At 31.6% G+C, this 27,618-nt stretch overlaps 2 protein-coding genes across 3 annotated transcripts; one reads left to right on the top strand and one right to left on the bottom strand.

Annotated features, from left to right (window-relative positions):
• The first annotated feature begins 412 nt into the window (after positions 1-412).
• On the top strand, positions 413-4,862 carry LOC109788453 (la-related protein 1C). Its single transcript, XM_020347181.3, has 6 exons — positions 413-1,047; positions 1,328-1,838; positions 1,916-2,072; positions 2,158-2,248; positions 3,648-3,719; positions 3,849-4,862. Exons 1-6 carry the CDS (start codon positions 685-687, stop codon positions 4,128-4,130), a joined length of 1,476 nt encoding a protein of 491 aa, XP_020202770.1. The 5' UTR covers positions 413-684; the 3' UTR covers positions 4,131-4,862.
• An 11,033-nt stretch (positions 4,863-15,895) lies between these two features.
• On the bottom strand, positions 15,896-20,263 carry LOC109788457 (protein FD). 2 transcript variants are annotated; one of them, XM_083075194.1, is made up of 3 exons: positions 19,664-20,263; positions 19,487-19,566; positions 15,896-17,375 (listed from the first exon to the last, which is right to left on the bottom strand). In XM_083075194.1, the coding sequence occupies exons 1-3, from the start codon at positions 20,082-20,084 to the stop codon at positions 17,361-17,363; spliced, it is 516 nt and encodes a 171-aa protein (XP_082931320.1). In that variant the 5' UTR covers positions 20,085-20,263; the 3' UTR covers positions 15,896-17,360. The 2 variants fall into 2 exon arrangements, with proteins under 2 accessions (XP_082931320.1, XP_082931319.1); XM_083075193.1 differs by lacking the exon at positions 15,896-17,375 and adding an exon at positions 17,968-18,171 and having other exon boundaries at positions 19,664-20,260.
• Positions 20,264-27,618: the final 7,355 nt, after the last annotated feature.

The following is a 27,618-nucleotide window of genomic DNA, read 5'->3' as shown; positions in this document are numbered from 1 at the left end:
ATTATTTAAAAATAAAAAACATCTATAATTTTATACAGAATATCAATATTTATAATACAAGAGAAAAAATATTAATTTCCTTAAAAGTTAGACAAGTATTTTGATGATAGGCATATTAAAATCATAAATGATTCTGTTTTTTTTCTTTCTAAATTGATATACTGATACAGGAATATCAAATTAAACAGAATATTTTTTTTAGATAGGAAAATAAAATTATCAGTTTTTAAAAAGATAAAATATTTAAAATATAGAAGATATACTAGAATATTTTATCCGAACTAATTTTTTGAATGAAACAGTGTAATTTGATCTTGTATGATGTATTATGATAAGAATATATTCGCGGTCAGGGGTATTTGCGTAAAGTGCGACGTCACAGAAAACCTGGTATAAGAAGGAAGCGTATTTCTGATTCCGAGAGAGTCACAGTGAGAAGAGAGCAAAAAAGCACAACAACAAACAACGTGACCCCACCCCCTTCCCCTTCCTATAAATGCACACACTCTAACAAACCAAATACCTCTACCACTTGCAATCGGAGCAGATCAAACCCTAACACACTCTCTCCGAATCTTAATTTTTTTTTTCTTTTTATTTTATCATCGATCACACTCTGATTGTGATTGAGATTAACCCTAACGGACACGCACACTCACTATTCCTATTCCGATTCCGATTCCAATGGCTATGAGTGGTGCCTCTCCCAATCATTCCCCCAAGCCTGGAGTCTCCTCGCCGTGGAGCCAGATTGTCGCCGCCGCCGCGCCTCCTTCCTCTTCACCGCCACCGCCTGTGGTGGAATCCGCCATGGTTAATTCTGTCCCGGCGGAGGATTCCGACAGCGGTGCTGGCCACAATGTCAATAGCGGGAAGAGGCCTGCCTGGAATAAACCCTCCAATGGTGTCTCTTCTTCCGTCATGGGCGCTGAAACCTGGCCTGCTTTGTCGGAGTCTGCTCGGGCTTCGGTGAAATCAACTTCTCCGTCACCGTCACCGTCACTGTCTGAATCCTCTAAGGGTTCTTCCGAGGTGTCGCCATTGCAGGTTTTATCCTTGGATTTTTGTTTGATTGTTCGAGTATTGAATGTAAAAAAGAAAAAATATATACGTTTTTTGAGTTTTATTATTGTTATTATTTTTAGTAATTCTCGATTCTGTTATTAGTGTTTTATGCTGGGTAATTTTTTTTTTTTTGCTTTTTAAATTAGAATTTAAAATAATAATGCTGGCGATTGCAAATTGAGTTAATCTTTTACCTTTTCTGGAATGTGTGTTGATTTTGTGTTTAATTTTATTTATGCACGTGTGTTTATTGATATTGTAGGGTTCTGGAAGTGTGGTTCCCTCGCCGCAGAGGCATGTTAGGGACAATGCAAGTGCTAACAATACTGTGCAGGCTCATCAGAAGTCTTTTAAGCGCAGCAATTCGAACACCTCTTCCAATGGAGGTAACCTTTTGCCACAAATGTCTGTGCCTCAAAGTTCAGTTGCTGCTGCTGGGTCCCACAACCATAATTCTTCGCCAAAGGAACATCAACCTAGAGCTGGATTTGTGCCTAATGATCACCCACCTCAGCGAAATTCGTATAGGCATCGGAATGGCGGTGGTCCACATCAGCGCGGGGACTATCACCATCATAACTATGGTGGCAGGCGTGATCAGGACCGAGGTCATGACTGGAACAATCACCGCAATTTTAATGGTAGAGACAACTATATGTCTCCAAGAATTGTTCCGAGATTTATAAGGCCTCAACCACCTCCTAATCATGCTCAATTTTATCCACCAGGACCACCTCCAATGCGCCCATATGGGGGATCATATGGGTATCATGGTATGGGTTGTTATTCTTAATGCTAAGAAGGTCTTTTATTTTTATGTATAGGGTCTGATGATTGTCCGTATATGTAGAACTACATCCTCAGATGGTATATGTTCCACCTCCAGCCCTGGAATCATTTAGAGGTGTTTCTTATATGTCTCCAATGCCACCTAATGCAATGTATTTTCCACCTCCGGACACTCAGTTGCATGCTAAGATTGTCAACCAGATTAACTATTATTTCAGGTAGTGCTTACACTATGGTCAGTCTTTATTTTCATTTTGTTTTGGAAAGTTGACTGTAGATTCACCGCAAATTCTGTTTTTGCAGTAATGAAAATTTAGTTAAAGATTTATTCTTACGACGTAAAATGGATGACCAAGGCTGGGTTCCTATAAGTTTAATAGCAGGCTTCAAGAAAGTAAGTTATTGGGGGTATTAGATTTTTTTATTTCTTTGAAGTTGGTTGCTTGATTGTTTTTATAGCTGACTAACACTAAATTGCATTTTTTAAAATTTTTTTATACAAATAATTTAACTGTTTATGGAATAAATTACTTCTCATTATCACCCTCTATCATTTACTTGAATCTTTCTGTTGTATTGTTTGGGTGCTTTCTTAGCAATTATATTATTGGATAATGATTGATGACAAAATGGGATCACAAAAACAGTGATAGCACATGTTTTTGTGTTGCAAGTTTTTTGTCTCCTTGTGCTTGCAGAGTTCCGAACATTTTATCAGTGAACATTGTTTCTGCATAAAAAATGAATTTTCTCTTTAAGATCATTATTCATTTTGAAATCTGTGTATTATATGGGTTATGATAGTAACCATCTCTGTGCTGATGTTTTACCATTTAGTGCTTGGTAAGTGCTACATTTTTTAGGTATGTCTTGTGATGTAAAAGATGGAATCTTTCACAATTAGGTTTCTATTTTAGTAATTAATAGAATTGTTTACATAGTGATTATAAACATGTATGAATAATTGAATGAAAATATACATGAATATATATCCATGACTATTGCTAGAATTAAATCCTTTTTTTATGAAGCTAGTTTTGATCATTAGTTTTCACCCGTGTTCTTTTCTTGGAATTTTGAAGTTGATCTTTTAATTGTATTAGTAGATGATGGTGATGATAACTGACTATAATAGAAATGTTATACCTGCAATAACTTAATTATGGTCTTGAGAGTAATGTTCCACTCAGTAAGTGTGGAGTGTGGACCACTATGTACTTTATGGTTGTGAGGTGACTTGAGTGAATCAAAATTTTGCTTTGGTAAAATTTACCATTATCTGTAATGTTCACTGTTTATAGGTTTATGTTTAATTCCATTAAGTCTTTAATTGAATCTTCTTAATTTGGAAACGTATGTTGTGTAAAACCTGATATAAACATAGTAAGGATAGAGGACCTCTAAAGTGTGATCTAGAAAATTAAATCATCAGATTAAGATTAAACTGCCCACTCATTTCTGTGAGTGTTTCATAATTTGTATGGACACTGTACTTGCTGAATTTTTTAAAATTTGATATTTATTGACAGGTGAAATGCAATGGATGAGAAAATGTGTATGAATTTTTTTAAGGTGTTTGCCTCGTGTTTGATTTTTTGGACTCACTTGTAAAGCAGACATTATATAATGTGGGGTAGTATGGTAGAGTTTATTATATACTGTGATTCTTTGTCTTTTTCCTAAAGTTTTCAATTACCATTCTGACCAAGTTTTGTTTTTCACAAATTTTTCCATGATGGATTTGTCGTTTAAAGCATCATTGACCATTAGATGACAATTGTTTTTTGTCCTAGGTTAAGTTTTTGACTGACAATATCCAGATTGTGTTAGATGCTGTTCGAACTTCATCTGTTGTTGAAGTTCAGGTATTTATCTTAAGCTTGCCTTGAATTTATGTTTTAAGATTTGAGTAAACACAATATATCGTGTATTGTTTGTGTTATACCAGATTGTTAAATCTCTTATATTTTAAATTTATTAATCTTCAATTATAGGGTGACAAAATAAGGAGACGAAATGATTGGAGGAGATGGATCATGCCTGCTGATCAACTTCCTAATGTTAGAGGTTCTCAAACCATTGGACAGCTGGCAGAACAAGTCCAAAGCATTGCTCTGGAAACAACCAACAATGATGATGCTGGAGTATTAGATGCTGCTTCACAGAATAGACCTTTTGGGGATTTGAATAGTCAATATATGCTTTCCACTAGCGAGGGTACCGGTAGTCAAGTTGGTATTCAAGTTTCAGATCATTCTATTTCTGCAAGAAATTAGAGCTGCAGATGTTCTTTAAAACATTTTTTTGAAGAATATTCTTCAGAGGGAAGCAGGAAGCAGGGATCATGGTCTCAATTTTTACATATGGCAGTGGGACATGATTTCTCATGAGGTATCTAGGATAACATGGTTGAGAAATGGGAAGAAAATACCTTTTTATAAAACAGAAAAAACACCAAATGATAAAATGGCACGGAAAAGGTGCATTTATATTTTTCTGTGTTTGGAGCTAGTAGCATTACTCTTGTGATTACTTGTTTATATGGGGTTTAATGTTCCTATTGTGATGGTGGGATGGATGGTAGTTTGCTTTAATCTGGGGATTTTTGTTCTTGTTCCCCTGAATTCCCCTTAGCTTCTTTTTAAAATCTTTGGGGTCATGTTCCATCCTGTTTTAGGAGCATCATTATATGAGATGATGATGATGATGATGATGATGGGTGTTGAATGAGTTTTGATAGCTACTAGTTGGCTGTGACTGTGAGTGAAGGGGAAAGATTGCTTTCTGCTGATGGAGCTTGTCCCACGACTGCTTAGTATCACGTCCCTTGCTATTTCCCCTCACATCATATTTGGAATCACTATACTTTTATTTTTCCCATTTTTACTTTATTTTAAACTCTTACTATGCATAAATTGACCATACCGTGTTATTTAAACTCGAAGTATTTGCAGCTGTATGCGCTCGGGATTTTGAAATTGAATGGAACATGTCCCAATTATTTCATACCCGTTCGTGTTCTAACATCGACTATTCATGTAATTCGTTTAATTTTTCCTTGTATGCTATTGCTATGATCAATTTTATTGAATATAATAATGTGTACAAGTGAGAATGCATGTATGACGGCCGGGTTAGATTAATGTTTTCGAATAGTAATTAGATGAGTGTTTTTCAAATAATAGTTATTAGATTTAAGTATTTTTAGTCTTTCAACAATTATAATAATACTTCTGTGATTTTAGTCCATTATAACTCGAAATTTTAGTTTCTAAATCGATGTTTGCTAATGCAACATTAATGAGTGACATTGTAAATTAAGTGTTGTTGATGCGGAAAATGTTAAAAAAAATTGATATGTTGGTAATATGGTGGTGTAATGACGTGATAAGTGAATAAAAATGAAATTATCAATGTTAAACATTAAATGAGCATTGAACCTTTACCATTTACCACGAATAACCCTTGCTCTTAAATATTATATTTTAATATTTTTTTTATAATTATATTGGTATAGAATATTTTGATTTTATCTTTAACTATTTTTTGTTAAAGAGTTTGGTTGATCACTATTAGCAATATGTTACTGCCATCTCATCCATTGTTAACAACACTATATTTTTTGATAGAGACCAAAAGATTATTAAAAATTGTTTGTATAAGGATTAATTAAAAATTGTTTGTATAAGGATTAAAAGTAAGTGATACTTTTTAGTGTAGGAATTAAAGGATAAGATTTGCGCAATTATATGGACCAAATAAATAGTTAAAAATATAGCAAAATTTGAAAATAATATTACTATGGTCAGAAATCAAATTATATTAGTATAATTTTTTTAATCATTATTACACAAGTTAATAACTTTAAATTTGATTTATAACTTTATATTACTATAAATATCTGTCAAATTTTTATTAAAATTCAACAATAAAAAGATAATCAAATTACTTATATTTTAGTATATTTTTGAAGATTATATATTACGTTGATAAAGATTTATATAAATAAAATATCAAATATTTTTATTTATATATAAAAATTTGTATATATGATACAGGTGAGAAAAAAAATCTTAAGCTTTTTAAAAAATACCATACAATTGAAAGATATTAATTGATGTAATAATTGATAAAAGTTACATTAATGTAAATCGATGATTTGATCTTCCTGCGTTACCATTAATAATAATAATATTTATTTATAAATTAATATTATTAATAATATAAGTATATTTATAGATAACATAATAGTTTAATAAATTTAAATCAGTATATGTTAATATACGTTTATAAAAATATAAATAGTATTAAATAAGATATGATTATATTATAGGAGAGTTAATTAGAAAAATATGATATAAATATAAATTTTAGTGACTAAAATATGTTAATTACATGCTCAATACTTATATCATATACTAGTATTTTAGAATCTACATTTCACATATCAAATGTTTCTTATTTATAACTAAATTTTATAATAAATTATATATTCAAATAAATACTTTGAATATATTAATTATATTTAAAATTTATTTAAATAGATAGTTTTTAACATATAAACTATGTTTTCAATTTCAGATAAATAATTTATATTAGTACAAAATTATAGATAATTTATTTTAAAATATTAAATTTTAATATATAAATAAGTATGATAAAAATTGAGTTAAATAAGGAGTTAAAAGAATCTTTAAAAACACTTCCATCAAAGAATTATCACTAAAAGTATTTTACGTAAGATAATCATTTATATTTAATATATAAAAGTTGATTTCTAATTAAAATTTCTTATAATATATTTATATTTGTATTTAGTATATTTATATTTATTAAAAGCATGTATTAATATATATTTGTAAAATTATAAATATATTACACAAGATATAAATATATTCTAAGAAAGTAAATTAAAAATATATGGTATAAATATCAATTTTATTGACTAAAATATGCAAAAGAAAAAAATGCTCAATAATAATATAATATATTTCTAATTAAACTTCTTATAATATATTTATATTTATTAATTGATCTTTTAATATACTAATAATACGCATATTATTATTATTGGTGGCAAAATAGGCATTTTGTCTCTCTTGGCCACTTGAATAGATAGGTTAGTTGAATAGTATGCGGTTAATGGTTATTATTATTCAATAACAATTTTATGAATAAAGCTTTTACACAAAGATTTCTATGACCTTTATTAACTACTATTATTCAGTTATTTTTATTTTTATTTCAAAGGTTAAAATGGTAAAAAATAAATAATATATACATGAAAACATAAAATCCCTTTTACATGATCCTAACTTTGAATTATATTGTCGTTATTAAAATTCTTATAAATAAAAAAGATATTAATATGATTTTTTTTACTAGTATAGTAAATATATGTATTATTTTGGTTCTTATCAAATGTATATGTATTAGATAACTTTCATGTACTCAAGTTGACAAATAAATTTCTGGATCAAATTGAATATGAGTAAGTTTTGGTTAACCATTAAAGGTATGTTTATATATTTGTTTCAAAGTATTGAAATGTTTATTTTTACTTTCGAATGCATGAAAATCTAAAAATAATAAAATTATTATTTTGAAGTAAAAGTGGTGGATTTAGTTAAACTCATTTTTTATCTAAACACACACTAAGTAGATAATGGTGTTTGATCCGAAAGTTTTCAACACGTCATTAACTCTATTAAAAAATCATGATAATATCATCCTTTATATATTATCATTATATATATATATATAAAAGATGGATTTTTTCATTCTAGGAGTAAATCTAGACTTATTTCGTTCAATAACGTATGTTCTACATCAAATTTTAACGATCCAACTATTAAATTTAAAGTTCTTAATACATATATCAAATTTGTAAATTTTTAAAAAATTTGAAAACCATTTGATACTTCATTATTATTTCAAATTGACATATAATCGTAAAATCATTTTATACATTGATTCAAATTAATGAAAAGAAGTATCAAATGATTTTTAATTTTTTTTTAAAATTTTTCAGATTTTATCTATACATTAAGAACTTTAAATTGAACGGTTGAATTATTAAATTTGCTATAGAATATGAGTTATTGAACGGAGTAAATTTAGGTAGACTTACTCATGGAGTAAAATGATCTCTTCTCATATATATATATATATATATATATATATATATATATATATATATATATATATATATATATATATATATATATCGGGGGTTATAATAATACCGGTGTAACTTTTATTAAGTATTATATTGTTCAATAACTTTATATTAAATATGAATTTCATAAATCTAACCGTTAGATTGAAAGTTCATATATATAAATTTTTATATTAATTCAAGATGATTTGATACTTCATTTTTATAAAACAAAATTGACGTAATATATACATTTTAAAATATACTAAAATATGAATACTTTAATTACCTTCATGTTATTGTTTAATTTTAACAAAATTTGATATAAACATATAAAATGATATGAACTTTCAATCTAACGGTTGGATTTACAAAATTTACATTTAATATAAAGTTATTGAGCGGTGTAATACTTAATAAAAATTATACCGCTATATTATAATCTCCTCATATATATATATATATATATATATATATATATATATATATATATATATATATATATATAACCTTCATTTATATATTATATAAATTCATTAGTGGTTAAGTGTTATTTTTAAAAGTAAGAGTTAGATTCTAATTCCATCTTTAAACACTCATAGTTTAGTTTTTATTTATATAGTTACATTTTTTTCGGTAAGTATTTACTTTTCTTAAAATTATTAAAAAATTATACAATATTTTTAAAATCATAATTATAAAACAAATAATTCCTTTAAAAAATATTTTTATGCTAATTATTTATTTTTATACTTTAAATTTACACGTCTAAAATATTATTTAGTTTCTCCTTATTTAGGTTCTTGGTTAAAACCCTATTTTGGTCCCTTATAATCTTTTTTTGTTTCAATTTAGTCCCTCATTAATTTTTGGTCTCAATTTGGTCCCAAATTAATTAATTGGTTTCAATTTAGTCCTAAATTAATTAATTGGTTTCAATGTGGGACTTTTCGTCCAAATTGCTTTAACGGTGTTAACTTTTGGCCACGTGGACGCCACGTAGATGAATACGTGGCATCCACGTAGATGAATACGTGGCATCCACGTGGATGAGAATTTTTTTGAAAACACCTGGACCTAGAACGGCCCGTTCTGAAACCGGAACGGGCCGTTCTGGTTGCAAAATTAAAACACCACCAGTGAAGCAGAACGGGCCGTTTTGCTTTCAAAACCGGCCGTTCTGAAATCAGAACGGGCCGTTCTGGTTTCAGAACGGCCCGTTCCAGAACTGTGAATAAAATATTCTTTACTTAATTGTGTTTTTAATATTATAATTATGCAATTTTGATCTCTAAGGTTTTAATTGAGTAATTTCAGTCCTTAAAAGATTATAATTGTGTAATTTTAGTCTAACAATTTTTAATTAAACAATTTTAATCTCTCAAATATCATAATTGTGGAATTTTAGTCTTTCTCATTAAAAATTTAATAATTTTAAAATTTTAATATATATATATATATATATATAATGTTTTAAAACTATATAATTGTTTGTTTATTTAAATTAACGTATATTATTTTTTTAATGTATCAAATGATATATATTTATTATTATTAAATAAATAAAATTTATATATTATTAGTATTTTAATATTACTGATAAATTAATATCAATAATATTTTTACCCTTTTTATAAATAAACTAATAATTTGATAAATATAACTTAATATATATTAATATACTTTTACAAAAATATAAATATATAAGATCAGATATATATTTCTAATTAATATACTTATATTTTTGTAAAAATATATTAGTATATAACAAGTTATATTTATCAAATTATTAGTTTATCTATAAATATATTAATAATATTATTGATATAATATCGAAAATTATAATATACGTTAATTTGAATAGATAAATAATTATTTAATTTTAAAACATTATATATATATATATTAAAATTATTAATTTTTAATGGGAGAAACAAACATCATACTATTATGATATTTGAGGGACTAAAATTGTTCAATTAAAAATTGAAGGACCAAAATCGCGCAATTGCAATTCTTTAAGGACTAAAATTATGCAATTAAAATCTTGGAGATCGCAAAACTGCACAATTGTAATATTTGAGGGATAAAAAATGCAATTAAACCAATATTCTTAATTAATTTTATTAAAAAATATAATAATTAATAAGATAAAAGGAATATCACTTTATAATTTTTTGCAACTTATTTAAAATTAAAGGAATAAAATGATAAAAATTAATAAGATAAACATAATAAAATAAAATATATAAAAAAATTAATATATTTATTTTATTGGATATAATAACATAATTAAAATATAATTAATAATATATATTTTATAAAATTATTAATATTTTATATATAAAAAAATAAAATAAAAACGGAACGGCCCGTTCTGAAACTGGAACGGGCCGTTCTGGTGCATTTTGGGTGTGTTAATTTTGCACTTGGAACGGGCCGTTCCGGATGCAAAATTAACACACCAAAAGTGCACACAGAACGGCCCGTACCGGTTTCAGAACGGGCCGTTCTGGGTCCAGGTGTTTTCAAAAAAATTCTCATCCACGTGGATGTCACGTATGCATCTACGTGGCGTCCACGTGGCCAAAAGTTAATACCGTTAAAGTAATTTGGGCGAAAAGTCCCACATTGAAACCAATTAATTAATTTAGGACTAAATTGAAACTAATTAATTAATTTGGGACCAAATTGAGACAAAAAATTAATGAGGGACTAAATTGAAACATAAAAAAATTATAAAGGACCAAAATAGGGTTTTAACTTAGGTTCTTAGTCCTTTTATCGTAAATTTCGCTGAGCTAGTAGTACTGTTCAGAAATTTAACGTATGGGCCACTCAACGTCAAATTGAAATGTCACAAACTGTCCCATTTACATAATATCCTCGACTCCACCTGCACCTTTCATCCATGTACAATATTTTTTTTATATATATGCACAAGTGCATAGGTGGTCAAAGGTGTTGAATGGGTATGAACCGTGTACTCTTAGGTACCTTTGTCTATTGAAAAATAAATTTTATCCCTTCTCTTTAGTGACTCCTTCAATTTCTTCAATTATCGTGGGGGTTCTAGGCATTTGAGGTAGCCCACGGGTACCTGATAGCATCAATTTTCGATTACCTAATGGTCCAACCAATGTACATGCCCTCAAGCCTTAAAGGACTTAGAAAGACGAACAAGGTTTTGTTTAAATAGTTTCTTGTGTTTCTTCAAAGTGATGTTTTGTAACTATTGTGGCATTTACATTTCCACTTCTGATAGTTGTTTCTTGGGGAACATAATATTATAAATAGAGTTGAGTGCCAATTGTGATTGTTATATCCAAGTCGAGTGTGTTTCTACTTTCATCAGAACTTTTTGAATTAGATGGATGCATTTTATTTTTCTCAAGTGGTCGTTGAGGGAAGTAGCTGCCATGGCCAAGTTGTCCAACCATTCCTCAACAGAGGATTCTAATGAAGTGTCATCATCGTTGGAGACCCTATCAAGTGAATCGTTGTCAACCTTATCTCAATGCCGAGGTGGAGGTTGCGTTAGTTGTTTAGGAAGCAAAGGATGTAGGGTAAAACAAAGATGGTGAATTCTCTGAAAGACCATTTTCACAAGTGGTCCATGGGTGCATCATCAATTTTCACCCTTAGATGCATCTAAACTAGTAGACCATAAAACACCTTACCACACTGGATCTAAATTTTTGAATTTTTTACTGATTTTTTTTTTAAATTACCCAAAAAAAAAACACGTGACAATAGACGCAGCTGCTACTGACACTCGGAACAGGCCGTTCTAAAATCAGAACGGGACGTTCCAAATGAACAAATAACACATAAATATTGGACCAGAACGGGCCGTTCCAGATGACAAGAAAACACATGACGAATGGAACGGAACGGCCCATTCCAACATCAGAACGGCCCGTTCCGAATTCAAAAATGACACATCAATAATTAAATCAGAACGATCCGTTCTGAAAACGGAACGGCCCGTTCTAACTACAAATTTGTCACACGAATTTTTTAAAGCAAAATAATATATTTTTTTCCATTCTACTAAATTACATCTACACCTTAAACCCTAAACCCAAAAAATCTTATACTAAGGTCCATAATACAAGACCAAACAATATAAACTCTTGTACTACCAAATATATAAGAAAAATGGTCATCCACTAAGGCTCATAATACAAGACCAAACATTATAAACTCCTATACTACCAAATATATGAGAAAGGCGGTCATCCATGTAAAGTCCAAGTAAAGAGAACCTTAGGCCCACCAAACCCATTGGGCTCACTAAGCTCAGAAGTAAACAAAAGCCCAAAAGCCCACAAAGCCCAAAACTAGGCCCAATAAGCTTAAAACCCAAAAAGTCTTATACTAAGGCCCATAATACAAGACTAAACATTATAAACTCCTATACTACCAAATATATGAGAAAGGTGGTCATCCATGTAAAGACCAAGTAAAGAGAATCTTAGGCCCACCAAACTCATTGGGCTCACTAAGCTCATAAGCAGTCAAAAGCTCAAAGGCCCATGAAGCCCAAAACTAGGCCCAATAAGCTTAAAACCCAAAAAGTCTTATACTAAGGCCCATAATACAAGACCAAACATTATAAACTCCTATACTACCAAATATATGAGAAAGGTGGTCATCCATGTAAAGCCCAAGTAAAGAGAACCTTAGGCCCACCAAACTCATTGGGCTCACTAAGCTCAAAAGTAAACAAAAGCCCAAAGGTCCATAAAGCCCAAAACTAGGCCCAATAAGCTTAAAATCCAAAAAGTCTTATACTAAGACCCATAATACAAGACCAAACAATATAAATTCCTATACTACCAAATATATGAGAAAGGTGGTCATCTATATAAAGCCCAAGTAAAGAGAACCTTAGGCCCACCAAATCCATTAGGCTCACTAAGCTCAGAAGTAATCAAAAGTCCAAAGGCCCATGAAGCCCAAAACTAGGCCCAATAAGCTTAAAACCCAAAAAGTCTTATACTAAGGCCCATTCTGGTGCATTATTCTTGTATTATGGACCTAAGTATAAGACTTTTTGGGTTTTAAGCTTGTTGGGCCTAGCTTTGGGCTTCATGGGCCTTTAGACTTTTGATTGCTTTTGAGCTTAGTAAGCCTAATGGGTTTGATGGGCATAAGGTTCTCTTTACTTGGACTTTACATAGATGACCACCTTTCTCATATATTTGGTAGTATAGGAGTTTATATTGTTTGGTCTTGTATTATGGGCCTTAGTATAAGACTTTTTTGGATTTTAAGCTTATTGGACCTAGTTTTGGGCTTCATGGGCCTTTGGACTTTTGATTGCTTTTGAGCTTAATGAGCCCAATGGGTTTGATGGGCCTAAGGTTCTCTTTACTTGGACTTTACATAGATGACCACCTTTCTCATATATTTGGTAGTATAGGAGTTTATATTTCTTGGTCTTGTATTATGGGCCTTAGTATATGACTTTTTGGGTTTTAAGCTTATTGGACCTAGTTTTGGGCTTCATGGGCCTTTGAGCTTTTGACTGCTTCTGAGCTTAGTGAGCCCAATGAGTTTGGTGGGCCTAAGGTTCTCTTTACTTGGTCTTTAGTATAGGAGTTTATATTGTTTGGTCTTGTATTATGGACCTAAGTATAAGACTTTTTGGGTTTTAAGCTTGTTGGGCCTAGCTTTGGGCTTCCTGGGCCTTTAGACTTTTGATTGCTTTTGAGTTTAGTGAGCCTAATGGGTTTGATGGGCATAAGGTTCTCTTTACTTGGACTTTACATAGATGACCACCTTTCTCATATATTTGGTAGTATAGGAGTTTATATTGTTTGATCTTGTATTATGGGCCTTAATATAAGACTTTTTGGGTTTTAAGTTTATTAGGCCTAGTTTTGGCCTTTATTCATAAGATGTTTGATGTCATTGAGGAAGGGGCTTCATATCTCGCTCAATTGAAAAACTATACTTAAATTTTAAATGTGATTTAGTAGAATGAAAAAAAAAAAACAAATATGTAGCCAGAACAGGCCGTTCCGAATTTAGAACGACCCGTTCTGGTTTAAGTAATCATATGTTATTTTTAAATCTGGAACGGGCCGTTCAGATTTCAGAACGGCCCGTTCTGGTGTAGTTTATCACGTGTTTTTTTTTCTTCTAGAACGGCCCGTTCTGGTGCATTATTCCTGTGTTATTTTTATAGGTAATTTTAAAAAAAAAAATCAGTAAAATATTCAGAAATTTTATCCAGTGTGTGAAGGTGTACAATATATTTTCTCACTAAATCACAATCTCAACCATTCATTGTTTTTAATATTATATCTATGGTGATTTAAAATGCACCATCCATGGACCACTTGTCCAACTTCTCCATCATAGACATCACCAACAAAGATATCCCAATATCCAAGGTTCAATCGAACGACAAAAGTGGAGAAAGACACAATCGAATGAGGGTACACCACCCTATCACCATTCTTATATAACATGGGTGCATGGAGAGGTGGCTTCCTTCTGGTATCTATATATTGTCTCTTGATCAATTATGAATTTCCATCGTACCTAAATTTTTTTAACTTTTTATGAAGAGGAAGATCTGTATTCGGTAGGTCTTAAGCCATATCGAAACAATAGTGAGTCAAATATTGATTATCTCTTCTTGAGTAGAGCTTCAGCCAAGGTGGGCTTGTTTTATGTTTATGACTATTGGTTTCGAGACCTAGAGGTATGCTTACCCTTTGATGATTTCTCCATAGGATTATTATGGGTTCTGAACATGGTGCCAACCCAGCTGCATTCAAACAGTTAGGTAACCAAGTTAGCATTCAATAACCTTTATCATTGTCTGAATATAAGCCGACTTCCTCATTATTTTTGCATTTTTATTATTGTCGATCGAGTGAAAAAGTAAATTGAGTGACTTTGGCCTGAATATTTGAACAATGTCTCTTAGAAAATTTTACCTCTTCATATAAAAACCTTAAGACTAGATTTTTCAAGGTGATGATTAGGCTAAACGAAAGGCCTGTGATGAGGATGATTAAAGTTTATTACCCTTATATTGGATGCCCGTACCTAGGCGTTAGGATGAGTTTCCCAAAAAGGACTTTTCGATTGAGGAACAAGTCGACCTAGGCGTGCCATGAAAATGTCAACCTTGTCATAAATTTTGTAACAAAAAATGTTGATGGTACATTCTTGGTTGAATAGAGACTTAAGAGGGAAACCTTGTAAGACAAGAAATGTTGAAGTACATCCTTGATAGAGTGAAGACTTGAGAATGAAACCTTTTAATAAATTTTGCAACAAAAATGCCAATACTTGGTGTAGAGATTTGAGAGGGAAAACTTGTAATCAATTTTGCAACAAGAAACCCAAAAGGTACATCCTTGACCGAGTAGAAGTTTAGGGGGAAAACCTTGTAATAAAGTTTACAATAAAAAACATTGAATATACATCCTTGATCAAGTGGAGATTTAAGAGGGAAACCTTGTAATAAAATTCACAACAAGAAACGTTGATGGTACTTCCTTTGTCGAGTGGAGATTTGGGAGGAAAACCTTATAATAAAATTTGTAAGAAGAAACATCGAAGATACGTCCTTAGCTAAATTGAAACTCGTGAGCAACAAGAAATGTCAAAAGTACATAATTGGCTAAGTGAAGGCTCGAGAGAGAAACCTAATAATAAAATTTACAACAAGAACACCAAAGGTACATTCTTAGCCAAACAAAGACTTAAGAGGGAAACCTTATAATAAAGTTTGCAACAATAAACGTCAAAGGCACATCATTGACCAAGTGAAGAATTGGGAGAAAAACCTTCTAATAAATTTTTGCAATTGACGTTGAAAGTACATCCTTAGTTGAGTGAGAATTTGGAAGGGAACCCTTGTAAAATTTTGTAATAAGTTAGCAAGGAATTGAAAATAAAGAAACTATGATGTGGCGGTTGCTTGAGTATACTTGCAACCTTTTCGTTAAATGTATTTGAGTGTCACATCAAAAACCTTATAATCCAAAACTCTTTCACGTTCTATTAGGATAAAAGATCGAGTGAGGAAAAGAATGTACATTACATGAATTTATACATCAACTATAATATATCTTCAAGTGGATGGAGTTCCATGTTTGGGATTGCTCTGCCCAAGAATTCTTCTAACTTGTAGGCTCCGTCCTTGAGGTTTTGTCGAACATGTAAAGGGTCGTCCCAGTTGTTGCAAGTTTTCCTTTTCTTTGCCAAAGAATTCTCTCTCTTTCTTTGGCTGTTAATGCCCCTTGAACCTCACTTGGCTATGACTCTCCACTAGCTCCTCCATTTGTATATATTTCTCAACTCTTCTTAATTCAATCATGTCCTGAGGGTTTTTTTTGTGCAGACTATCAACGAACTGTCCCTCTCTCAGCGCCATGTCCAATCGATCCATGGCCACTCCTGGATCTAAGCTCTTGATCTCCATAACAATCTTATTAAATCAATCCATGAAGGACCACAAAAACTATTTCCTTCCTCGTTGAAGATTGGCGAGAGTGAGCGATGTTACTTGATAAGATTTACTTGTGGAAAACTAAATGAGGAACATGGAGGCTAGGTCGCTAAAAGATTCCACTGATTTAGACGAGAGTTGGGTGAACAAGCTGAGGGCTCGACCCTTGAGGGATGTTAGGAAAATGCAGCTTAGGGAGGCTTCATCTTGGGTTGACAATGTAACTTGAGTAAGGTATGCATCTAGGTGTTCATTAGGGTTGGATGACGTGTCATATCTATCAAGTGAGAGACTCTTCAAGTTTTCTAGCAAGGGAGCTTTCATGACCCTCTGAGTGAAAGGGTGTTGATTGGGTCCCGTTGACATATCAAGGGATGAAGGTTGTGGAACTTGACTAGTACGTACAAACGTCCAAGAGGGAGCATGATAAGAGGATGCCTCTTAGTGGGTCTATTTGGATGGGTGCCACATTCGCTTCTAACTTCTTAGCTCTGCATTCTCACGCCTAAGAACCAAGAGTTCTTGGGAATTCTTTTCGCGCATCTGCTACATCACTATCATTTCTTCCCTCAACAGTCGAACAACGTTTGAGAGCTCAATCTCTTCCTTCACCTCCACGTGGTTCTCGTTAATCGTTGGTTGAGTCAAGTTAACATTCTTCTTTGTTAACACCATAACCCTTCTCTCCTATTGCAACATTCGAACCATGTACTCTTAGGTGCCTTCATTTATTAAAAGATAAATCTTCTCTTTTCTCTTTAGCAACTCCTTTAGTGTCTTTGGTTCCCATTTATTAAAAGATAAATCTTTGTGTCTTTGGTTCCCAAGGGAATCTAAGCATCTGAGGCAACCCATGGCTACTTGATAGCATCAATTTTCATCTACCTAAGGATCCATTTGATATAGATGACAAAATTTTAAACATTAAAAATGGGTTAAAAAAAGATACAATTGAGCCAAAATTATATAATGGTAAAACACATTAAATACTATCAAAACTAATAAACTTTGGGTATGTTTAGTTCTACATCAAACATGTCCATTATATAAAAATTCACATCCACTTAAAAATAACTATTAATAATTTCTTCATCAAATAAAATTAATACTAGAGTTTTAACAATTTAAATTTATAATTATACACTCAAAATTATTTTTAATAAAAAAATTATAAATAACATTTAATATAAAAATTAAATTTATATCTTTTGTCATACAAACAAAAATTATATTAGTTTAAACTCATTTATTCAATTCAATTTTACAAAATTCACAATAATTTTAAATCAATTATAATAACAGATATCTAAACAAACGTATTATATTTGGTTCAAGAACTTTTCAGCAAGGGACCAAGAAACATCAAAATTGATAAAAAAAAAATTTTCAGTACATATGTATTTTAGTACTGGTACTACATTACTATATGCAGAAAAAAAACTGTGGTCAGGTATAAAACTTATGAAGGTTCAACAAATACCAACAACAACCAAGCAACGGATACATTAATGGTGTGTCAGTTACATTACATATTACACTGTCATATATTTATACATTAAAAGGTAGGCTTTTCAGTCATGGTGGTGAACTCTAAATAGTAAATATAAAATTCTTAAAATGGAGCTGTATATGTTCGATATAGATTGCCCCTCTTCTGCTTATTCGCTGCAGTTTCACGCAACTGCAAGCAAACACAAACACCACACTTTATCATCGTATTACCCAAAAATCCATGCAATAATAAATACACATGCAGTTTGTAATTAGTAATAGTAATCATTCTTATAATAAAATAAAATAAAATAATAACATTAAAGTACTTAATCTAGATAGTATTAGTCTTAAAATTTAAATTTTGTGTATAAAAAAATATAATTATAATAAAAAATCTCATTAAAAATGATCTACTAAGTCCTCTACTAAAGATTTAAGGTTAGTTCAATATATTATTAAGTTTCAAATAATTTTTAAAGTGAGTTTTTTTATAGATTAATAATAATATCTTTTGATAAAAATAAAATCTTTTATAAATGATGTTTGAAAAAAAATAATTATATTGGTTTATATTTTAGAGATAAATATCTTAAAATAAATTGTAAAAGTGACTTTATAAAATAACTTTTTTAAGATCTAACGCGAGAGTTTTATTGACTTCTTAAATCTTCGGTTTATCATTGACAAAACTTGTTCATACTTTATAATAATAATATAATTATAAAAAATATAATAAGATAAAGTTGCAGATTCTTCATCAATCATGCCATTCGCTTGTCCGATGAAAGTGTGTACATATATACACATAACGCAGTTTGTTAATTAGTACTATCAGTAGTGTATATCTTAAATATATATATATATATATATATATATATATATATATATATATATTTTAATTGAAAATTACATTATGAAAACTATTACTATGTTTTTCAATAAAAAATAATTATACTTCCTTATCTCATTTTATTTGATTTTTAACGAAAAGCAAAGAGTTCTATTTAGTTATCAATTTCAATATTAATAAAGTATTTAATATTGTTTTAATAATTTAGTATATTTTAATTATTTATCGAGAAATAGAAAATATAAAAGTACGAACGAGAGAATTTTTATAAAATATCAATTATTATATTTAATTTTTTTGAGACAAAAAAATTAATTCTTAAATTATTTCATTTAACACAAGAATTAAAACGACCTATGAATTTCTTAAACAAAACAAATACAAACATAAAAGAAAAAATGTCAACAAGAAACCTTTTAACACACACACACATCTACAAAATTATAAAATAAAAAATTATTAATAAAAGTAAACCATAATCCATTTTTTCCAAAAAGATTTATCCACAAAACTTCTTTACCTTTTTTTCACAAAAAAGGAAAATGCTTGTCCAATTTCTTTCCTTCGTTTTCCAATTAACAGTGTAATAGTGAAGTTGATTTAGAAAATGGGAAACAATGCATCGTACGGAAAGAATCGAAACGAAACGAACCAGTTGCTGCTGTCTCCTCAGTCTCGCGTTCTCCTCTTGCAACTGCTTGATTTTTTGCCGCAACTCAAACTCGTAAGCCTACACCAAAAAAAGAAGAAAAAAAACAAAACAAAATAAGAAAAAAAAAGGACAGAGACAAAAAAAGAAAAACAACGTTAAAAGAAGCAATATTTTCCTGCTTTCTGGCTCTCGATCTTGCAGCAGATTCCCGGTTTTTCATCAAGCGCACGTTGCGCGTGTCCCCGGAGGCGGCGGCGCACGTGAGGGGCCTCTTGGAGGAGTCGCACGTGGGAGTCCGGTTGGGGAAGGGTTGAGGTTGAGCCTTGGAGGGGTAAGGTAATAGGGCGAGCTTGAGGTCGTTGTGCGCGAGAGGGTCGATGTGGGACTCGGAGCGCGTGGCGAGGCTGAGCGCAGTGAGAGGAGAAGGTGGCGGCGAGGGTCGTGCTAGGAAGTCTTGAACTTTGGCAGCTTTGGAAGCGGCGTGTGTGAGGTTGAGGTTTATGTTGATGTTGATGTCGATGTCGATGTCTTCCCAAACATCTTCCATGATGGGTTTGTGCGAGGAAGAGGAAGGTTTGTGTTCTCTCGATGACACCATTGCTGTCACAAAATGGAAGCAGAATCAACGGTCCTTAATTGCCTTCATAGTTTGATGCTTTCTTTTCTTTCTTCCTGTGTGACCAGTCATGTCTCAGTTAGCTACTTCTGACACTGCAGCTCCCTGCACCTCACTGTTTTTGTCATTTTTTGGTACTTTTCTTTTTTCAACAGATTTTTTTCTATCAAGATTTTTTCTATAAATATACACTTTACTTTTTTTAAATATATATATATTTTTTTTGTTAACTTTGGGTTCTTCATTTTGTGTTTGATATTAAAGAGAGAAAAAAATAAAGAGCACTTATGATAATGAGAGGAGGCCGTTTGGAGGTTGGGGACATGTGGCGGATGAGGGGTGTTCTCATTCGTAAGGGCAAAAACTTATCCTTTCAATTTTTAATATTACTTTTAATTAATATATCATTTCAATAATTAAAATAAGCTATACGTTCTTTATATAACGGTGATAATATAGTCATTTTCCTGCCCAGTAAATTTTGCCTTTTGTAACCTTTACTCTATGCTACATTGCTAATTACAATAAAATAATAGTTTTTTTATAATAAATATTACCTTAAATAATTGAAAGTAGTTCATAAACGTCTTGTCGATAGACTCACGTCCGTATTTGAAATGAAACAATTTTTAAGGGTATAAAAAAACTACATCAAAATGGTCATAAAAAATTATTGCCTAAATTCAACAATTAACAAATATCATAAGCCAAAATGAAATAATCAAGAATAATTAGTAACGATCTTAAATTAAATTAAGAATTCTGATGTCACATCTTATCATAGCTTTACTCATAAAAATGATAAGGTCTAACTCTCGTTATTGATATCATTATCTTCATAATCTTTACATGCAAAATATACATATATAACAATAAACAAAACAAACGAAGTAAGATATGTCTCATCCTAGCTCCCAATGTAAGATAAAACTAATGAGTCACAAACACATAAATAAATTGTGTAACATGCATTAATAATATTAAGAAGATAAACAATACAACATAATTACAAATAATAATAATAATAATGTGTTAAATCAGTACATAAACATTCGCAACACACACACTTGATGCAATAGACACAAACTTATCTAGATCTTCATGCCTGTAGTACTAATAAAACTTACAACTCGTAGCCCAAAGACTAATACTCATAGCTTGAAAAGGTAATACTTATGGACGATAAAAAGTATTTTATGTATGTGATGCATGTCACCCATATAACACTCTATGCAACACTTCATCTCATGAATTCATCACATGCTCATATCATTCACATAACACATCATCATCGTGTCACTCCCATGTGCACTTCAATTAGCAATTCAATTCATCAAAATTTAACCTTAAAATATACACTTATATCATAATAAGATCATTACCATATTCATATTGATATTAATGTAATGTTCTCAAGTCAAACATCATCAAAATACTCAAGAACCACATACAACCTTATATAACCTCACGAGGGCACCCAACAAGGCTCACCTAATGCCTAGTGCCAAACCCACGGAGAGCACATGTTGCTCTCTAGAGGTCCTGTAACACATGTTTTATATGCTTTAATTAAACATTTTATGATATGTGTTGTTTAATTGTAGGTATATTGTGTTTATAGTTGTTTTAAAACTCTAATGGTGTGTATGGATGAGAAATTTAAAATTCTTGACATTTGAATTATTTTGATTATCATTCTTAAAATATTTTGTTTGAATAAGTCAATTTAAATTTATTAAATTTTAAATTCTTAGTTTGGATATGGTAATTTAATTTGGTAAAATTGATTTTAAAATTATCTTCATATGTTGGTATTTTTAAATTAAATTTTATAAAAAAATATTTGCCAATTTTAAATATTTATTGATTTTAAAAATTAATATTAGATAATATTTAATAATTTTAAAAATATTTTTGAATATTCAATAATTAAACGCAAGAAGAGATAAGAGATAAGATAAAATATATAAGTAAAATAAAAAAAAACTGAGAAACTTCAAATTCTTCCTTTTTTGAAAAAATTTGAAATTTTATTATTTTAAGAAATTTCACATATGCTTGGATTTCAAATTCTTTGTAAATTTTTTTTATCAAAACAAAACATTTAACCTCAAGGAATTGAAATTCTTCAAACAAATGAAATACTCCATTTAAATTTTCCATCCAAACACACTCTAAGGGTCAAGGGATCCTTGAGAATTAAGTTGTATTGAGGTTATTTTTAGTTAGGGTCAAGTTGACCAAGTTTAGGGCAAGGTATTCAAGGTTTTTCTTAATATGTGATATTCATAAGTTCATATCTTAAGGAAAGTTAGAGAAAAGTTAGAGAGATAGGCTATGGAGCTAGAAAGATCGTTCTCTTTCTGATTTTGCAAGAACCTTCTAGATCCTTCCCTTAGCTGAGTAGTAACAATAAATTGGTAAATTCAAAGCTTGTGAATTGAGAAACTAAGTTCGAGTCGCTATGCGGGGAGTTCGAGAATTCTCCTCTTTTCTTTTTGGAGTGATTTAAGGTAAGGGAAGTTTGTTAATTGATATTGTTAGTGTTTAAATCTTGAGTTATGCTTGGGATGATTCATTTTGATGGTTGAACTTGATTGAATTATGAGATGAGAGATTTTTCCCTTAAGTGTTTCTTTTGAAGGTGTCTTTGAAATGAATTGGTGATTCTTGTTCTTAAAGGTTGCATGCTGTTCTTTTTGTTGGAATTGAGTTGTATATGTTATATATATATATTGAAATTGTGGTTGCAAGCTAGTTGGCTTTGAGTTATTGCAAGTTTTGAGCCAAATTTGTGATTTTCCCATGTGCAAAAATCACTAACACACCGAGTGTGATGCAGGTCAGAGGCTCTTTGCCTCATTGACCTAGACGCAGGATTGTTAGCACCAAGTGTGAGTTAGTTAAGAGCTCTTTGACTTGGCCATCTAGGGCATGGAATAAGAGGCGTCAAGCATGATTTCTCAAGGGATTCTTTGACTTGGTGATGTCAAGCATAGGATTGATAGTGTCGAGCGTGATCAAGTTAGTGGCTCTCTACCCAAATGACATCGAGCATAGGTTTTGTAGAATCAGGCATGGGTCAAACAAAGACTTTATGCCTAAATGGCATCAAGTGTGGGTTTTGTAACATTGGGCATGGTGTACACAAAGATTCCTTGTCTCATTTACATTAGGAAAAAGTGGAATGGAGTTAGGTGTGAGTGAGGTAGATGCTTTTTGCCTCACCAGCATCGAGTGTGGTTATGCTGAATGGAAATTGTAACTTCATTGATTTAAATGTTGAACTATGATGATGGTTTACCTTATATATGTTGATGATTGAATTTCAATTCATTATGTATTGATTTATGGTTATATAAAATGATCTTTTAAGTTGTTTAATTTGGAAGTTTCCTAGTGTTGGAAGTTGATTAAGTTGTATGTTGCTTAAGTGGTATGAAGTAAGTTGATCAAGTTGTTAAGTTGCATGATGATAAATTGTGTGGACATGTGAACATGTGTTAGTTGAGATACATGAAAACTAAAGGAGAATAAAGTTGTTTTATAAATTAAAATTTTCCATTGTGTAGATATAAGTTGTGATGCTTCGAGAGGCAAAAGTTGAAAACCCTCCAACGAGTAAGTTGCCTCTTGAATGAGAAGTTATTTTAAGTTTTCTCCTTTAGGTTTTTATGTAGAATAGTATAAGGGTCAAGTCGAGTCATACTAGTTTAGAAGTGACCAATTAAGTAAGGTATGAAGTTAAGGGATAAAATCCTTAACTAATTATTGGAAAGGTGCATAATATTTTAAAGGTATTCGACAAACTAATTCTATATAGACTTAGTAATGCATGTTAAGGTCGTTGTAGGCTCACATCCAAGTTGTTTTATCCTTGACAGTAGTACTGAACTTTCGTAGTTTAAGTGACAAAACCTGAGAAACCAAAATAAGTTGTTAAACAGGTGGACAAAGGCTAGGAGTTGTCTATAATTGACCTGGAGAAGGTAGGTCAAGTGTTATGGTTCGATAGGATCAAACTACTTAGATTGCTCACTTCAGTTGTAGGAGATTTCCATAAGTCGATACGCGTAATGACACATTAGTTGTTTAAGTTATGATTGAAGTTGCTTATGTTGAGAATGTTATGCATGTTGTAAGTTGTGATTGATGCTATAAGTTGTGGTTGATTGAAGTTGTGGTTATGTTTTAAGTAGGAACCTAGCATGTTGTTTTATGTTTTAAGTTGATTATAATTGTTGAAGTTGATTATATTGTTTTAAGTTGATTATAATGGTAAGTTAATGTTTAAGTTTTAAACAAACACTTCTTTGGATAGTCAGCATAATCATTCTCTTAATTATCCTAGACTTCATGTCTAAGTCTCAGGCAGAATCTTCAATGAGCCTTGGCCTCTTGAAGAAGTATTCAAACCTTTTTTTTTGTTTTCAACTTGAATAGTCGTGGCTTGTTATTTTTTGTTTTTTATAATTACTAAATTTTGCCTAGGATGTATCATAGCAAAGACTTTTGCACTTTTTCTTTTGTGCTAATTTTTGCCTAGGATGTCCTTTGTGGGTTTTCATCCTAGCGAGTTTTCGCAAGTGATGTTTTTAGGCATGATACTTCTTCACTGCATCGGAGTTCACTAGGTAGGAAAGCCCTTTCACCATCCATGTTGGTGAGGACCAACGTTCTTTTAAAGAAAACTCGTTTGACCACACAAGGACTTTCATAGTTGGGTGCCCATTTCCCTATTTGTTTTAGCAAGTACGAGGTTTTTTTAGAACAAGATCTCCTTCCTAAATTCTTTGAGGATGGATTTTCTTATCAAAAGTCCTATTAACCCTTTTTGATAGGTCTGCCCCTGACATATGGCATTCGACCTTTTGATGAGATTTAGCTAATCAAATCCATTCTATAAGTACCTTTAGGGAAGATATTCTCACTTCAGTAGGTAACACTACCTCCATCCCATATACTAGAAAGGCACTACTCTATTGTATAGGTGTTGAAGGTCCCTTCTTGAATTTCCTTTATCAAGATTTGTGCTTCTTTCTTTTTTATCAACACATCTCGGCTAGACTGAGTTTCTTTTATAGTGAAAATCCTATGGTTTTACGTTTGATCACTTTCTTGTCTTCTCTTTATCCGAGATAAACTTTCTTGATTTCTTCTTGATAAGGTTGGATCATTCGGGCTTTTTATCCAGTAATCTTTATACGTTCAGAGAAATGTCCTCTTCTTCTGCCTTAGTTTTAGACAGTGCATCATGGATGTTCGGAGTTTGATTAATTTCATTATCTTTAGTCATGTTTGTTTTTAGGTGTTGGGATTGGTTTTAGAATTGAATGCATGGGAAGAAGGGGAAAAGAATAAATAGAGAGTTGAAGAAATGACGAGTATTATTAGTGAATGCAAAAACTTTTTACAAGCCCTTATTTCATGTATTAACTTGTGACCGTGGGCGAAGATCACAAGTTGAAATGAAGAAGAAGAAATAAATTTATATTTTCCTAGAGAGCTCTCCCTTTAAAGTATCTTTTCAATAGGCCACTCCGAGATTAGTCTTCATCATACTTAGGGAATGGCTGTTTATCAATTTTTGGTGTATTAGCCTCGAACTTTAGCCACTCGGCTTTAATAAGCCCTTGTACACTAGTCTTCAAGGCCCTGCATTTCTCTGTGGAGTGTCCCGTAGTCCTAAAGTGATAATCGCAAGTTTCCTCGACTTTGTACCATCGCGGATAAGGCAGCTCCATCTTTTTCAGTGTTGGAGTCCGCACCAACATCGAAGCCTTTAGTAGTTGGGGAAGTAGCTCTACATAGCTTGTAGGAATCTTGTCAAAATTCTTTTCTATCTTTGACACTACTTTGGTCCTTTGAGGAATAGTGGAGACAGTTGTAGCATTAATTCCTTCCCTTTCTTTTTTTCATAAACCTTTTTTGACTGGCCTTTGTCCGACTATGGGGGTTCTACGGTTTCGGGTATGAATAGGATGTTTTGTACTAGGCACATCTCAGCAGCTTCTTTTCCATCAAGGTTGTGGTCCTCAACGGCCCTCAACCTCTCCTCTAGAGCACTCAGGTGGCCTCTAGCATCGTCATTGTCGTGTTGCATTTTGATCATGGCATCGAAAATCCTGGCTATTTGTTCCTTAAGTTGTGCGAGTTCTTCGGAGAGCTCGTGATTCCTTTCTTCTAAGGCTTTCATTTTTCTTCCCTTCTGAGTCCTCGTGAGAACAAAATGTTGAAAAAGCCATCTTCTGGGGGGGAGTTTTCTATTAGGCTAATGAATGAAGATGCATGAAGGAGGTCTCACACAAAGACTTGTTGACCATTCCTTTGAAGATGAATCATTGGTGTTCCTTTTCGTAATGTTTTACGATGTGACAAAGGTAACACTGATTAAGGTTCGCTAGTCTTTGTTAGAGATTTCTTAGTGATCCTAGGTGATTTTTTTAGTGAAGAGATGCATGTTTTTGCAGATTTTACTTTCCACACTAGGTTTTACCTCATGATAATGAATTTTTATTTTTTGTGTTTTCTTTACATAGGGGAACCATTCAAAAACAAACAAACAATATGGACAAACATATGCTTAATCCACGTGCACCCTTGAACAGTCATGCTCAAATCCATGGTTTGTGGTCCCTGTCAAAGAAAGTGCTTTGTATAGGAAGGTTCTAATTATCCTCACTAGTCTTTAAAGGCTCCCAAGGTGCCCCCATTATAGGGACCTGGTACCTTTGTTGCCATCACCTAGCAGACATCTAAGGTCTGACACAATATCTCGGGCTAAAGTTACTAGTTATCACCTTGAGTGTGATTTCTGAGAAAGCTCGTAGGCTCCAAGGCCATTCTTGGATCGATCGTAGGTCAACAAATCCCTATGTTTACACGCTCATGCCCCCGAGTATAAAGGTAACTGTTGTGTTCATAGGTTTGTGTAAACAAACATACAGATATCAAAGCCAAATAAAATAAATACATACAAAGCAAACAAAGTTAAAGGGACAAATATTTGAACTATTATTCTTATCTTGCTAATTTCATCATTTATTTGGGTCTAACCCTCTTTAAACTTTCCCAGTGGAGTCGTCATCTGTTGAAACCCAAAAAATCCCGATCTTGTCCACAGATGGTTTTGTCTTCCATTTTGAAAATCTCATCGATCAAGGAATGTCTAGAAATCAGAGTAATCCCTAATCAATGGTTTTAGAAAAAAGGTTCGAAGGAGTCGTCACTAATATTTTACTCAAAATATTGGAAAAAGAAAAGGTTTTTAAAACTACCAAAATAGTCCTCATAGCCAAAATTGGGTTCGGGGGTCGATTACGTGTAGGGAAGGTATTAGACACCCTACAATGCCCTATATTGGTACCCTATGATGAAATTAACACAATAGAGAATAAAAGCTCAAATATTTAGTCCCTTTTATTAATGGTTATTTACATGCTTAATTTAAAATTACACGATTGAAACTAAGACGTCTACATGGTTGCTTTTATTTATGATAATGTTTATGACAGAA

The sequence above is a fragment of the Cajanus cajan genome, chromosome 5 (genome assembly GCF_000230855.2).
Source record: "Cajanus cajan strain Asha chromosome 5, NIPB_CcT2T_4, whole genome shotgun sequence".
Classification (NCBI taxonomy): domain Eukaryota; kingdom Viridiplantae; phylum Streptophyta; class Magnoliopsida; order Fabales; family Fabaceae; genus Cajanus; species Cajanus cajan.
Note: the sequence above shows the minus strand (reverse complement) of the source record. Positions and strands in the feature narration are given on the sequence as shown.